This window comes from Taeniopygia guttata, chromosome 1 (assembly GCF_048771995.1).
Source record: "Taeniopygia guttata chromosome 1, bTaeGut7.mat, whole genome shotgun sequence".
NCBI classification, from domain to species: Eukaryota; Metazoa; Chordata; class Aves; order Passeriformes; family Estrildidae; genus Taeniopygia; species Taeniopygia guttata.
This window is the reverse complement of record NC_133024.1, coordinates 91,171,914-91,188,455: the sequence shown is the minus strand read 5'-3', so window position 1 is coordinate 91,188,455 and position 16,542 is coordinate 91,171,914. Positions and strand designations below refer to the sequence as shown.

The following is a 16,542-nucleotide window of genomic DNA, read 5'->3' as shown; positions in this document are numbered from 1 at the left end:
ATATCTTGCTGTAGGACTTTTGTTGCGGTTGCTACTCGACCACATTATGTAGCATTTCATTAATGACCTGGAAGAGGTCATAAAATTGTTATCAATAAAGTATTTAGCCAGTTGAAACCTGGGGGCAAAAAATGCATATATATTTGTGAGAAGTAAGGCTTGTGTGTTTGGAATTAGTGTGGTGTATGGAAAGGGAAGCCAGGATCTGTGAGTGAGGCTTGGCAATTGGCAGGCCTTGGCAGTCAGGGACCAAAAGTGCCAGAGTGCTCTAGAGTGTTACTGATGGTGTAGTTTGTAGATCACTGCCAGCCTGATCTGGTCTGCCTTTAGAACATGGCATCCATTGGGGTGTTGTTGAGGTGCAGCCCCAGGCAGCCTCACTCTCACTCTGCCCTGGTGGGGTTTTGGGGAGATTTGGAAGGGTAAAGGTGAGAGAAAACTCTTGGTTGGGATAAAGGCAGAGTAATGCCTACAGCTGAAGCAGTGCATGCCAGCAAAGCAGAACAAGGAGTGAATTACTTCCCATGGGCAGGCAGATAGATGTTCAGCAATCTCCAGGAGAGCCAGGCTACATCACTCCTAGTGGTGACTTGGGAAGACAAACTGTGAGCATCACCCCATTCTCCTGCTCTCATCTTAATGCTTACATAAGGCATATGTGTATGTAGGCAATTCTGTGGTATTTAAAAACAAAGGCATAGTTAAATAGTTTGGTCAAAAGGTTTGGGTTAGCTGGGTCCTCATCTGGTCTGATTTATGATGGTTTTATTCTTGTATTCCTACTAATGTTTAATCTGACTCTTGGTGGAAAGTAAGGATTGAGTGAACAAGAGGGTGAATTTTGTCACAGGTAGAGTCTTACAGAGTTATGAATTTTGTTTGCCTGGAAGTCTAGGACAGATTGGAAATATTTTCTTTCCGTAAAGCTTTGTTTAATATCTATATATACATGTTGCATACTATTCAAAAGACAAATCTTAAGATTAGCAAAGTAATACCTTTCTAAGTGTTTGTGGTTTTAGGTTTACAGAGTTGTAAGGATGTGCAGCTTTGAATTCATGTTGTGCTTCTGCTGTGATTAGAAAAGTGGGTTATGCCAGTATTATAGAAGTAATTTAGTATGCAGACATTATTTTTTGGTAATATATTATGTTATAAAAATAGTTTGGCGTAATATTTGGATCTCAAAATCCAGCTTTGATTTTTGCAGTTGAAGAATTGGGAGTGCTGTATGGTAGAGGAGGGTTGTTTCTCATCCAGTGTCATTGAATGAGAAGTTACTCTTTTTAACATCAAGATAAATTTTGAGAGTCAGTTCTACATTACCATAATTACCAGAATAAAGATTACAGGCCACATGCAAGTTAGACTTCCCTTGAAAACCTGGAGTAGACTGTTTTCTTACTTGTCAAAATTTTTAGATATATTGTGAAATAAGCAAACCTCCACTAAGATGGAAGAAGGGTGTAAATGGTTGGCAGGGTTTTTTTTTTTCCTTTGGGTGGGGGGGGGGGGTTCTTTTTTTTTTTTTTTGTCGGTTGTGTATTTCTTTGGTTTTTAGGTTTGGTTGCTTGTTTTTGTTGTTTGGGTTTTTTTTTGGATATAATGATTTTATAATCAAGAATTATCCTTAAAACTTTAGAACACTGATGTTATTTCCCTCACCTTTTACCTCTGTAGGTTAGTTATTTCTTAAACATTTGCTATGTTAGAAGAAGACCCCTCTGGAGGGGTATCGTGTCCCCCTCCCCTTTTATTGTAGGCAGCTGCTGAACATACTGGCCAGGAGCTGCTAAGGGTGGCTTCCTGTCAGGATTGCTTCATGCAAAATCACAAGGAAGCAAATGTTTCTTGCATCCTCCCATTGTGCTGTTTCCTGTGGAGCAGACTGGATGCATGTCCTGGATACAGGTTTTTTATGGCACTGTACGTGTTGGGATGATCCAATCAAATTGTTCTTGGTATCCCCTATAGTCTGAGTGTAGCAGGAAATGAGGCTTCCTCTCAACCTTTTGTTCTCAAGTTAGCCTGACTGTGGAGAGCTCTTGGCTCTATCAGAATCCAGAATGAAGGTGAGCTTAAAATTGATTTAGGGTTTGGTTGTTTTAAGGTTTAAGGTTGTTTTAAGGTTGTTTAAGGTAAGTTTAAGCTATAATTTTTAAGCTTTGTTTTAAATGTTCCCTTTCTTAGTCATTCTTTCTCCCTTGTTGTCCCTTTCTGATCCAGTTCTGGTTTCTGCATGAGCACCTGTCCTGTGTATTTCATTTTTTTAGGATCAGGGCTAGGCTTTTGTGTTTCTGTTCACACTTCAAGTTTACTTACACTTCAAGTTTTTTTAAAAACTACCACAATATGCATGTAGTGATAATGGAAATTTCACACTCTTAATACTTTTTTGTTCCATAGCAGCTTAATTTTTTTCCGTAATTTGAGCAGTGGTTAAGCTGATCTCCAGCCTGGTTTTGACTTTATAAATTATGCTGTTAATAAAATCCATCATGTCTGTTTGTTAAATCAGACTATTTTTTTCTCCTTAATGCTTTTTTTGTGTACACAGTATTTTAATATTCCTTGTGTTTGAGGAAATGCCTTACAAAATTCACATCTAGGCCATTCCCTGATGCCTCTCCTTAGTCCTTACAGCTTCAAATAACCAAGATAAGTCTTTTTAAATTATCTGTAGTCCAAAGAAACTTGTTGAAGTAGGTATTTGACTTAATTTATGTGAGCAATAACTGCTTGGAGTATACTGCAGTGTGGTTCTGACTGCTTGATGCTGTGTGTGTTGTGTGGCATTGCTTTTCTGAGCTGTGTAAATGCTTCTCAAGCTTGAGGCACCTGTACAGGTTGGCACCTGTACAGCCCAGCTAGAACTGCTGCTTTCTGGGACCAGAGATGATCCTCAGTGTGAGGGGGGAGAAATGAGCATGTGAATGTGTGCAGGTACCTCAAATACTGTGGCTGCATTGGGAGTTTGTTGTTGGGTTTTTGTTTGGCTGGTGTTTTTTAATTTTTTTTTTTTTTTTTTTTTTTACTAACACAGTCATTAAATGTTTCCTAAATCTGTTCTACCTTTCCTGTGATACTGCATCACCGGTCAGAACTGGTCTGGCAGCCCCTTCTGTGATTACTTTCATAGCTTTTGTTAACACTTTTGCTTCTCTTGGGTTAAACTAGCCTTTCTTTGTTCCTTTCTCGCTTCTCCCCTGGGATTATGAGTTTTTCCTCTCCTGTCTGTGAAGGCTGTTTTCTGGGGTAAGGATTTTCTGATAGTGTCTGTGGGATGGCTCTGTTGTCAGAAAAGTGAACTGGTTTTTGTTGACATTTTAGATAAAAACTGCTTCATTGCAGAAAACTAAATATCTTTCTGTTTCTTAAATCAGTTGGAAGAACTGCAGCAGCTGTCTTTTACTGTCAGCTTTTTAGTCTTGTACAAAGGAGTTCTGTGAGTTCTTTCAACCTATGCAAGAGCTTTTTTCATGAGGCTTTGGATGAGTGTTTCCATTACCTCGGGCAAATATTGGTTTGTGGGTTTTTTCCTTTTTTTAAAAAATGTCCTCTTTTCCCTAAAAAATCCAGATGTGTAATGTCATCACCCAGTGCTTGAAAGTTGCTGGAGTGTTTTGTGCAAGATAATTCAAGGTTTGGATCGCCTTACCACAGTTAAAAAATAAAAATAAAATTAACCTCTCCTTTCATCTGTCCTCTTCCCAAACCTCATCCTTGATCTAATCTGTCCAGCAATTTAATTATTTTTAAAATTCATTAATATTCAGGAATGCTGCTTTGCTCTGTGTCTTGTAATGAGATAGCATGTAGGTTGTAATACTTCTTAAAGTATTTGTAGTTATTTTCAAAGTACATTATAAAAAATCAGGTACAATGCCTGTGCACTGCTACAGAAAAAGAAGAGTATGCCAAGAGTAATGGTACCCAGTACCTTTTTTTTTTTTGGCCAAAATGTCTTAGGAAAACTTCTGATACTTGTTTTATTCAACATTCTTGTAACTTAAATGATACTTGATATTTTTACTTTCTCAGTTCTTCAGTTTTTTTTTCAAATGCAGGTGTTGCTATTTGTTGCTATTATCCTTCCATTTAAAAGTGTCATAGTTTGTTGGGGTTTTTAATTTTTTGAGGAGAACCCCCCCGGGCCCCCCAGTTTTACTTTTTCATAACAACCACTAAAAGATTGATACTTCGATCATGCAATAGTTTCTACAGTTGTGGGTTGTATGTACAAGGTGGAAGACTTGTTTCTATGACTTAACTACTTGTTTTTTGGTTCTTTTTCAGACTTTTGATGCAAATGACCTGTATCAGGGACAGAATTTCAGCAAAGTTCTTAGCTCTCTTGTGGCTTTAAATAAAGTGACTGCAGGTAAGTAGACTGCTCTGTCTTGTGCTGGCTTACTGCTACTTTCACTTTGCTTCAGTGCATATTTATATCTATGTTGTACCCATGATGAAGTGAACATATACAGCATTTTAAATGAGCTTTTTGAAGTTCATGTTTTTAAAACTTTGCAGTGGCTCTGGGTTCTCTAGTCATGTCTTCTGCAGAAGAAAGCTTTGTGGTAGAGCTAAGCATAAGCCTTTAAGTTGGCAAGCAATTTAGAAAAATTATGTTTTTCAGAAAGGCCTGTTTTTTAGGTTTTCTTTTTTTTTTCCTCCAAGTTTGAACTAGGAAAGTTGACTTTTGCTCCATTCTGTCATTCTCCTATTTGAACAGCTTGGCAACATTTTTGCCCTTCCCGCCTACATTTCCCAGTGCTATCCTTTCTTGCCAATAACAAAAGGATAGCCAATATCTTTGATCCCTCAAGCCACATTTCATTCATTTACCAGCTAGAAGTCATGAACCACTCACCTCAGGTTCTTTAGTGGGAGGAGAGAGAGCTGTAGAAATAACAGACAGGTGAGGGATGTCCATCCATCATTGTAGGGTTAGGCTGTGCTAAATTATGCCAGCTGGACCCTGGGACAGTCAAGAAATGTTAACATTGGCCCTTTTGGTTTCTTCCTTTTTCACCATCAGCAGCAAGTTTCAGTACTGGTCACCAGGTCAGAATCTGAGAGAGAGTCTAAAACAGAACCATATGTGTCAGTTTTTGTGTGAGGAAGAAAAGGAAGGTGATAGAAAAGTCAGTGATGTGTAATTTAATCATTCAATACTAGTGAGATAAGTATCTTGTCACATTTATAATCTCTCATCTGTTTAATGAGAGACTTTGTGGTTTTGGTTGCTTATTTTTTTCCCTTTGCATTAGAAAGCACCCCTTAAAATTAAGTTTTGCAACCAAATCTTAGTTTTAATGAATCAGCATGGAGTAATACCATTGACTTCTTTGAAGCTGTTTAGACCAGTTGAAGATACTGCCTCTCATCTCAAGTGTAAGTGCAAATGCAAACCAGTGCAGTGCACCTTTAAAACTGCTGTACACTGGCCATTGCTGCCTTTGCCATTGTTGAAGTGGATAAAAAGTGTGCCTGTTTTGTCCATGTATCTATGGATCAATTCCTATTTCAATGAGCCACATTGGTTAGATGAGACCTGGGCTGATCCCTTTCATGGTGGAGGCTTGGGGTGCTGGTATGGAAACCAAAAATCAAAACCATGTGCAAACTGTGGTGTTGTCTCATTCCTAGGAGCAAGCATAAACCTTCTTGTTCTTCCAAAAAGTTTTCATTAACTGGGTGATTGTGTAGCAGGCATTTTAGACTGTGTATCTCTGCTCTAGTATTAGAAGATAGATTTCAGATCCTCATGTGGTTCTGCAAGAATTTCAGGCATACACAGGTTCTTCTGAGATAGGCCTTCCTACAACAATGGGTATGATTACTGATGAAGGACTTCTGTGGGTTTTCACTCCATCAAAGTATCAATCTCTGGAGTGGTGGGATCAAGGAAGGAGGCTGCAGCCAGCACTGGACCTGGCTCTTGGGAGCTGCTTTTGGTTCAGCACCTGGCTGGCTGTGGCTCACTAAGCCACAGGACACCCCCCTTCTTGTTGGCTGGGAACATCCCATCCTGGGGAGGTGCCATCCCAGTGTCCAGGGCTGAGGCTGCCCTGGTGCCCTACTCCTGGCTGGGATGGTGGGATGAGCCCTGTCCTGCTGCTCCCTCGGTGCCTCTCGATCCACAAGGGACCCCAGCAGCCCCTGATGGCACACAGCCCTTCAGGCAAACATATCACATGGGTGTGCTTCTCAGAGGAGACACCAGTGGAAAAGGGGAGATGTTTTGGGAGGGTGTTGTTTACTTGAGAAGCAGCATTTTCCTTTCTTCTGTTCCTAGTTCTCCCTTCAAAGAAGAAAAAATAGCTTAGTTGGCAAAAAAAACTAAAAAAAAACCCAGGATGAGGCAAAGGAATGTAGGAAAAAAGACAGTGGAAGGAATGTTTTAATTGAGGAGGAGATGAGGGGCTGTGGGAAGAGCTAAGAAACAGATGTAGCTGGCTTCACTTCAAGCAAGTTTTATGCAGTCAAAATTCTTGGCTACTAGCTAAAATGATGCTGGTTAATTACCTTTAAATAGACTGGTAGTGACTAGGAATAGAGAAATACAACCCTAATCCTCCTCTCTCTAAACAGACCAAGTTGTTTTCTTGTCTGTGTGGGGAAGAAATTGTCGATGTCTCATGATTTTAGATTATTTATTGCTATCATTTTTTAAATCTTAAATTACTGAGTAACTGCAGATACATCATGTCTGCTTTAAGCACGTGAATTTTACAGAGATAAACAGAAGTTATAGATGCAGATTGTTAAAATTCTAATATTTACTTTTTTCCCCCACCCTCATACAGACATTGGGCTGGGCAGTGACTCTGTATGTGCACGTCCCTCATCTCATCGGATAAAGTCCTTTGATTCTTTGGGATCCCAGTCTTCACACAGTAGAACTTCAAAACTCTTTCAGGGACAGTATCGGAGTTTGGTAAGTTCTGGAAGAATGAAATATGCTGTGGCGTGGTATTTTTTCCCCCTTTCTTCCCCCCTTTTTTTTTAATGAGCTTTGTAAGTAAATTATGGTGTAGCAAAGCAACTGTTTCTTCTCTTTCAGTCCTGTATTTTTAGCCTGTGAGTTTGTTTTTGTAGCTTTTTATATGATATTTCAAAATACATGCAGCTTTTTATGAACTTCAAACTATTTTTTCCCCCTTTAGTGCTCCTTGTTGTCTGCATAGACAGTATCTTCCTGGATTTTTGTTTTTCTTCTCAGTGTAAGGACTTGCTTTTCCAAAGATAAAAATCTAATTTTTAATCTGAGTTTAGAGCTGGTGATTGAAAATTATTCAAACCTCTGTGAAGGTGATACTTTTAATTTTGATAGTAGTGGTAGTTGTTCCTGTTTTCTGTTCTTTTTCAAGGTTGATCCTTCAACTTGCCTTTGGGTAACAGAGTTGTATAGGATATTGTTTTATAGTACAGCTGAATTCAGGGTTGCATACCTCATGGAAATTGTGATAAAATGTACTTTTAGTCACTGAAGGTTTGCAAGGAGGGTTCAGAACCCTAATGAAAGCTGCTATATCTGTGGCTTTCTTATGTGTGGTATAATGTGTTTTATCTAGTAGCAGAGCCTGTGGAAGTTTTTGCCTTGGCCACTAATTCGAGCTCTTGTTCTGCTGTTCACAGCCCACTCAGTTTTGCAGCAGTTGGTGGGACTGGCTGTTAGCTGGATCACTGAAGTAATTGATGTTTTCAGTGTTTCTATCACTTTGGTGGTCTGAGTTGCTCTGTGCAAAGTTAGAGCAGAGAAGTGCTAGAAGGAGGGAAAAAGATCTAGTGGCCAAACCCAGGAAATTGCTACTTTGGTTTTATTGGTGTAGATGATCTGTTTGGAACCGTTCTCACCAAGTTTGTACTCATTTCCTCTGCTGGAAAGCCAAATTGGCAGAGCATAGGTTTGTAGCTGATCTTACTATGCAATGTTTCTGCTTGTTTTGTGGCTTTTTACTGTTAACTAAACCAAAACGTTCTCTCTTGTTGAGCAGAAAGGATGAAAGCACATAATGTACAAGCAGAAAACTAAGGCAGAGGCACTTGTTTGAAAATGTGCTGATCTAATTGTCAAGCACTGGGACTTACACTATCTTGGGACTTTCTGCATGTTTTCAAAGTTGTTTGCCTTCATTTTCCTGAAGCTTCTCAGCTGCTAACTCTGATGAAAGTCATATTGAGTTGTGATACAATAACATGATTGCTGGGGTTATGAATTAAGCTGACATGTAAGATCCTAGTGACAGCATGCAGTCTTTTCATCACCTCAGTTATGCAGGCCATATGTAAGTGAAATTCTTTTGCCTGGATAGCTGACTAGTAGTGCTTACACAGTCATTTTATCACTAGGCTATGTTTTTAGCTGTACTGATACCAATTCTTGGTTATGATAGAGACAAACATGATTTGTAGTGCTATTCTCTCAGTTCCAGTACGATGTTTTTGAAGTTGTCAAAGTATTGCACTTTTTTAGCATAAAAGTTAGCCCAGACTCTCATGAGATACTTGCATGGGGCAGATACCCAAAATTGGCATCTAGAGACAAAATCCTGAATTTGAAAATCATTCATTTGAAAGGCTTGTTAGTTACTTTTAAGATCATTCAGATGTTAGGACAGAATGATAGTCTGCGTTCGCATCCATGGTAGGGGATGAGCATACATGCACAGTGTATATGGACAGCTGCAAGTCTGACTGCTGCAGGCTTCCAGCTTTGCTGACCTTCAGAGAAATAATTTGGGAGTACTTATTCAAGGTAAATTGCATAACTCTTTCATAGGTTTTGTGAAAGAACACTCCTTCATTGGCAGGCCATGGAGACTTGTACCTTCAGCTGTGGAAGCCACCAACCTGATCAGTAAAAAAGAAAAGGAAAAGGTTTTGAGCTGCAAAACCTTGATATATCCAAAATTAAATTAAACCAAACTCAGTTTCTCCCTCCTTGCAGCACAGAGAATTTTAGGAAAAAACTCTCTAATGTGGAGCATTTGGTTCTTTGTTGTTGTCAAAGTCAGTTTCAATTTATGCTAGTTATAGAAAATGTATGTGGTTTTTTTGTGAGAGCAATAATTATTCTCATTTTAGCTGTTAACCCCTTCTGATTTGGAGGGGCTGTAAAAAGTAAAATATATACTCCCATGCCTGATAAAAATCTGTAGATTAAAAATGACAGAAATACTGGAAATGCTAAATTGCTCCTTATAAAGGCTTTTGAGTAAAAATGTGTGGAGACTGTTGTGTGTGGAGGAAACTATTTCTATTATGGACATTTCTGTTTTTCTCATTGTTCAAGTCTCTAATGATCATTTTATTCTTTGTTTTCTCTTACTAGGACATGACAGATAACGGCAACCATCAGTTGGTGGTGAGAGCCAAATTTAATTTTCAACAGACAAATGAAGATGAACTTTCTTTTTCAAAAGGTGATATTATTCATGTTACAAGAGTGGAAGAAGGAGGCTGGTGGGAAGGAACCTTGAATGGAAAAACAGGGTGGTTTCCAAGTAACTACGTACGAGAAATCAAATCAAATGGTGAGTTTTGAAGGGGAGAGCATATTTGCAGCAATTCTTTCTTTTGGTCGAGGTTGATGGTTGTTTGATTTATTAAAACTTTTAATGTTTTTTGTTTAAGCTTGATTTTATTTACTGAACGTCATTCACAGCAATGAATAATGCTTGGGAACTTGCACTTCCCCACCCCAGTTCACAGTGTGGGATGGCTTCTGAATTAGCAGTAAGTGTGCAGAAAACTCCCCTTTCTGTTTGCTTGGCTCACTTCCTTGGTCTGAATTCCTAGAATATGGGATTTTGACTCAGATGCTGACAGACTTTGAATTGGTGCTTTTGGTTTATATAGTGAGAGATTTCCTAAAAAGAAAACAAAAACACCAGAAAAAAACCACCCAAACCTAACAAAAATTTAGTCAGTACATCCCATTACTTAGAAGTAAACAGCTGCAGGAAGGAAACCCAATTCTATCAAGATCTACCTTTGAAAGTGAATGTATTTGTGATTTTTCTTTTTCTTTCTTGTTCATGTGCCTTCAGCTTTTCTTCATACAGGCTTCATCCTTCTGCTGAAGTTTTATTTTGAACTTTATGCAAAGTGCCTTCTGTAAATGTCTTCTGAATATCAGAAGTAACATTCCTTTTTAATCCACTAGGACATTGCTGTGGGTGACATAATATCTCTGTCTCCTTTATTTCCTTTTTTTACCCCATGTCTTTCCTTGTCTTGGCTTATTTTCAGAGATTAGGGATAAGCCTGGTAGGATAAAATTACCCAGGGTCTCTGGAAGGCTTTACCACTGTTTCCTTTGTGACAGCTCCAGTGAAAACACACATCTTTGGGGCTGTGCTAAAGTCTTGGGCATGGCTTTTTTTGTTTTTTCCTTCTCCCCCATTATGAAGCAGCTATTCAGATGCCTGATTGCAGTGAGGTTGTGGTAGCAAAAGTCCATTGTAAAACTTAACCTTTTCTCCTTTGGTTGCATCCTCTTATTTTCTTCCTTGATTTACTATCTCCAGTCTGTTGCTGCTAGTCTGAGATCTGCAGCTTCATTGCCCTTTTCAACCAGCTTCTCCCAGACATAGTCACAATGTACGACTTGGCTTTAATGTTCTTTAGAGATCTCTCAGATGCAGCTTATCCTGAGAAACCATTCTTGAAGCCTGTTTTTTGTTTGTAGTGTTTTAGCATCACTCATGATAACCCTCTTGTCTCATTGCTATTCATTTAAATCATTGCTGCAGAGATTTTGTTTGGATTTCATCAGTTTTGACCTCTTCTGACTCCTGGAATCTGGGTAGATAATTAAGCTCCAGAATAGAAATGCTTTAACAGTGAACATGCAAGAACCAGAAGTTGTCACTAACTGGAATTAAGTGATTCTTGTTTTATTAAGAACACTTGGGTGAAGTAACCCTTCTAAGTAGGAAGAGACAACCTGTAGTGCCAAGGTTAGTACCCACTGCAGTCTGATACTTGTGACTCCTTGCAACCCTGTCTGATCCCTGGGGCTGGCATGGTTTTTACTTTCACTTCTTGCCCTCAGAAGAATTTTCTCCCAAGTCCTTTTCCCTCCACTTTATAGGTGTATTCTCTCTGCTACAACAGTTCATCCCTTCTGGCTTCTGCAAGACTTCTTGCGTTCTTGGACTGCTATCTCATATGCTCAGTTTCCTCTGTGGAAGTTTCTTCTGCTTGTGCCCATGCTTTTCTCTGCTCAGGAAGCTTAGTTCGTTGAGTATTACAAAGTTGAAATGACTGAGTGGTAGCTCACTAGCTTTTTCTGTTTTCCTCCTCCATTTTAAAATTACTGTGTTTGTCTTTTTCCAGTACTTTATGGAACTTCACTTGTGCTCTCTGGTTTCAGATATGGATATAGCTAGTTCTCTTATTATCAAATCAGCACAATAGCTATTGTGTAATTTATCAAAATAGTAATTTTAAGCTGCTTTTCTGCATTTGTAGGTATATGTTTGAGTAGCCTGAAGTTGACTTCTTTATGAGGAGGATGGAGGGTGGTAGAAGGAAGCATGATAACAAGAGCTTCTTAGTGTGTTAGTAACTGTGGAGTTGCAGATTAGCTTTACCCTTCATGTATGTATGTATGCTGTAGCCTGCTTTGTTACTACTGTCCTTATGACCATTGTAGTTGTATTTTAAATGGTGACATGACTTCTCCTGCTTACTTTTGCTTCTTTTTGTGTGTTTGTGGTCAGTGTATATGTTTGTTATATTTGTTCTATGTCAGTTTGCATTCACTTTTTCTGTTCTTTGACATGCCAGTGACTTTTAAAGGAATTATCATTCCCGTGAGCCAATTCTGCTTATGTTGTTACTAGTGGGACTTCTTTTTGTCCATATTTTTAAGTTTACTGAATTCTTCTTACTTGAAGTCCATTGTTGTAATTTTGCTGCACTGTGTCTTTTATTTTATTGCTTGTTTCCATGAAACTGCTTATGAGCATTTCTAGTCTCAACTAAATTTTGCTTTATGGATATTGTTGAAGATCCTACAGAGAGGGTTTTTCTGGAATTCTCCTCCCTTCTGTATCCAAAAGCATTGTCACTGTGTCCTGCTGCTGGACTTTCTTTGTTCTGTTGTCCTTGTTGAAACAAGGATGTAATGCTGTTTGATACAAAGCTCTGAAGTTGTTTGAATAGGTGGATGTTCATGAGAAGCTTCATCTAGGTCATATGTAATTTCTGTTGCCTTCCTGTGTCCCTACTCTTTTAAGTTTGTCTTCATTAGGAGAGTTGGCATTTCTTGAGCTGATAATCTTACACTGTCCATTTTTCTTTACTTCCTAGTAACTATATATACACCTTACATCAGGATTTTCCTAATTCAGGAGTATTTTAAGTGCCTTTATGCCTTAATCATGAAGTTGAAATATAGAAGTGCTCTTTTTTCCCTTAGGTAATTTAAAAGTGGTTAGGAGAACTTGCAGCCTTGCTAGCTCAAATTCAAAATGTGTTACAATAGATTGATTTTAAAAAAAGATCCAGATAGGATTGTTGAAATATATGCTCTTGATTAAGGTGTCTCTGAAAAAAAATGTTCATTCTGGACACCTCATTTGTTTTCAATGAACTCTGTAAAATGGTCTGGCATTGGCAGTATGACACTACACTTCTTTTTTCTCTGAAATGTAGCTGAAAATACTGTAAATACTTAGAAATTCTGTATAGGATGATGCATTCTATGGAGAGCTCCCAGGACATGACTAAATAAGCTCCTGGCTTTCACTAAATTAAATCCCCTCAGTCTGCTGTGACCTGACCTCTGCAAATTGAGTAGAAGAAGAAATGAGTAAAGTTATTTGTGCATGTGTGTTTTTGTTTTAATTCTCACAAACTTCATGGGCATTAGATGTTTGGATAAATGGATTTTTGTTCTAATTTTAAATCCTCTAGTGTAAAAAAAATGGTAGATATGTAATCTTAGCTTTTATGGTGGCTCTGAAGTTATATATGCAAGGAAGGGAAGAAAGAGATGTGTGGCGCTGGAGCTGCCTTTACTCACACTGATTTCTTCAACTATTTAGAGGACAAGTAAGCTGCATTACATAAATTACACCAGCAGAGAATATCACATGATAAGGTATCTCACAGTGGTTGTGCCGTGGCTGACACTTGTTTGTTTAGCTGTGCCTGAGTGATTAGAGTTGGCACACAATGCTAATGAGGTGAGCTACAAATGGTTGTAGGACACATACTGAGATTGTTGAGCAAGGCACAGCATTTCATTTTCTTAGGCTGGACAATGACATTTTGGGGGAAAATAAATTTGGTTGAGATGGAAGACTGGATTTGTTTTGGTTTTGAGGGTGTATTTATTCTGCCCCCCTCCTTGACCCAAGGGGAAAAAGAGGATTTGTTTAAAGTTGTGATAGTTATAATCAAATATGTAAAAAAAAAAAAAAAAAAAGTACTGTTTTCTATTCAGGTACATGCCTACACTGTGAACTTCAAAACAAAGGTCCATTTCTCTCTCCCTCCCCCCTGTGCCTGTGTTTTCATTTCCAATTTCAAATCCTCTAACATCTTATGTTTTTAAATGTTCTTTGATCCCTAGTCAGGAAGTACTTTGAAATGAAAGGATTTTGGTTTTATTCTGCTCTACTATTACATGTGACAGAGGGTAAAAATGTATGTGTAAACTTGTTAAGATACTTGACAGTGTGGCCTTATTGAGGTTGTTTTTGCTTACATAAAATAGAACAGGAAGAGGTGAAGGTGTAGGTGAAATCTTGTCTCTTACAGTGCTGCTTCTGTCTCACAGGGTACTTGGAGAGATTTGGAGACCTAGTTTTGAGGGCTCTCTTGCAATAAAAAGAAGGGTGGTTAGCCAGAATGGGATGCACTGGCTTAGCTACTGTCAGATGCTAATCAGATTTTAAAAAACCCACATGGTCCATTACTGAGTTGTATCCAAGCATAATCCCTTTAAATGGCATGAGATTACACAGAAGGGAATACAGCTTTGTGCAAACTACATTTGATATGTCACAAACTTTCTTCTAATTCTTTGCAGAAATTAATGTATCATTACCGCCCAGGCTTCTGTTGTGCCTTCTTGACAGTTATTAGTATCAGGCCCAGTGCAAATTAGTGATAATGTTTCTTTTAGTTGGATGTTGAAAACAAAATCAGTGTAGGGAAAAGGTCAGAATATAGTGGAGGAGTAGAGTGTCAGCTGCTTCCATCCTGTGGTGTGTGAGGGAAGGAGAAGTTACACTTTTGGCTTTGGAAAAAAAAGCAAAGAAAAAAATAACTAAAACCCCATGAAGAATGTTAGTTTTTCGCCCCCCCCAGCCGTGTACACTCAGAGGAATATTGTTTCCTTTTGTCAAGTGTAACTCTACAGGCATCAATAAAATAGAGGTTGGGGCCAGTGAATGTTATTGGGGCAGAAGTGTTGGTGGTGTCTTTTGCAGAGTGGAGCACTGCAGCAGTGCCTGAGCCCTCTTGAGAACTGGGAATGGGTTTAGGTCTACCCTCCTGATGCCGGGCTTGGACTGATTAGTCTAGGAAGATGGAGCTTGTTTGCAGCACTTTGCTAATAGGGACCACACAGTTTTTGGTGTTCTTGTTGACACATCTTTCCTCCCCTAGTGCAGGATGAAATAACCCAAATTGGATCTTTTTATCTAAACTGTGCAGCACAGCACAGTAATAGCTGTGTGTTCTTGTGGCAGTATGGTCAAAGTGCCTTAGTAAAGTATGTTCTGAGGGGAGTAAATACTCTGTGGAGTAGCACAGAGTGTTGCATGAAAATGAATATGGCATAAACTGAAGACATGACAGAAGAGAATGTGGCAATGTTGGGTAATTTGAAGGTATGTAAGTTAAAATAGAAAGAAACAAAGTATTGGGAAGGATTGGGTAAATTGTCTTTTTACAGCCAATAAATAGACATTTGTAAAGAATAAGATAACTTCATTTTAGGGAGTTTGTGGCATCTTATACCACTTAGGGAAAGGTTATAAAAGCAGTTGCTTCCACTGAGGATAATTATTTGCTGGAAAAGTAATGCTAAAAAGCCTGTTCTACTCTCATTCTCCACCCAAAGATGATCTGTGCAGTGAAGTCCATCTGGTTTATCACTAGACAATGCATTGTCAAGTGTGGCTGAGGGCAGTTGAATGTGATGCTTTGATCGCAAGAGAGATGGACAGTGGGAACTTAGCTCTTGGTTTCAGTCACCAGCAGGATGCCATCTCTTCCTGTACTTGGGCAGATGCCTGCCAGTTTTGGATTTGATCATATGCTGAGCCATTTTCACTGTGCTTTCACTGTTAATATAAGGGATGCACATTGTGGCTGGAGAAAAGTAGGGAGATGCAAAAATCCTCTGTGTGGGAAAACCTGGTGTCTGGCTCAGGTCACTCTCTTCCAGGGCTTTGAGAAATAGAGCCTCTGTGGAATGGGCAAGGTGCCAGGGTTTTGCTGATGTTTCAAAACCCTGTGGACTTCATAAAGATGTAGTTGCTGAATAGGGGTGGTGCCTTCTTGAAATGTTTAATGACATGTGCTCTGTTTGCAAAATACTCTAATGTTACATTACCAAGGATAATAAATTACACTTAATTTAGCATAAACAAAGAAGGTTATTTCTTATGTTCAAGATCAGGATTTTCTTCTCTGTAATGCATTGTGCAATAAGTTAATTGCAACAAGACTGTTTCTTATTCCTCCTCATGAAGCAAGGCACTGCTTGGAGGCAGAATACCAGACATGATAGACAGATGGACTAATTTGCTGTGTCTGATTCTGTGTTTCTGCAATAGAAATGGCCTTTACATTTTAAAAGCTAAATGTTGATTATGACTGTTCAGGCAAAATTATATGAATGTGTAATTCTTTTTTTTTTCTGTCCTGTCTTTAAATCTGAATTTGGGCATGTGAGTGTCTCTGATGGATAACTGAATCAGCTGAACAGCTGGTAATATAAATGACTCTATGTGTTTCAGCAAAAAAGTCTACCACTTTCTTCAGCAGCTTAAGGGAAGAGAGGTATTTTTGCACCCTTTAAGATAACAAAGATAACAAATCAGTATTCCATGATCGGCTAGTTTAACAATGGTCAGCCATCTGTATTATGATAAATCCAGTGACAAGTATTTACCTTTATCCTTAAATAACTCTTGTTCCTCCTTTCAAAACACCTGTATTATGATAAATTCTGACAAGTATTTACTTTTATCCTTAAATAAGTCTGGTTTCTCCTTTCATGTTTTTTGGCACATGATGAATAAACCTTTAGGTATTTAGTGAACCTGAAAGTCACTATAAATTGTAGATAAGTCCAAGAGTTTCCACACAGAATGAAAGCAAATTACCAAGTTTGTGGGAATGGCATAATTTTCATAATTCAGTACAAAGAAAAGAATTTTAATTGTCCCATATAGAGAATCATTATAGATGAATATAGAAATGAGTAGCCATACAAATGAGGTGATTTTAGGTCTTTTCACACTGAGTGTTTCATGGCAAATCTGCTTGAGTTTACAGATTTGTTCTAAG

The 16,542-nt window shown here is 38.5% G+C and overlaps 1 protein-coding gene across 11 annotated transcripts in view; it reads left to right on the top strand.

Annotated features, from left to right (window-relative positions):
* The window catches only part of ARHGEF7 (Rho guanine nucleotide exchange factor 7), a 116,078-nt gene that overhangs the window by 41,884 nt on the left and 57,652 nt on the right, over positions 1 to 16,542 (top strand). For 6 of the 11 annotated variants that reach the window (XR_005981286.2, XR_012057449.1, XR_012057458.1 and 3 more), the window contains exons 3-5: positions 4,297 to 4,381; positions 6,810 to 6,940; positions 9,338 to 9,539. Coding sequence is in view for 8 of the 11 variants with exons in the window: in XM_030280091.4 (XP_030135951.1) it covers positions 4,297 to 4,381; positions 6,810 to 6,940; positions 9,338 to 9,539 (418 nt within the window). In the remaining 3 variants the exon portion in view is untranslated. The other 5 variants (XM_072933559.1, XM_072933548.1, XM_072933553.1 and 2 more) reach the window with 5 other exon arrangements.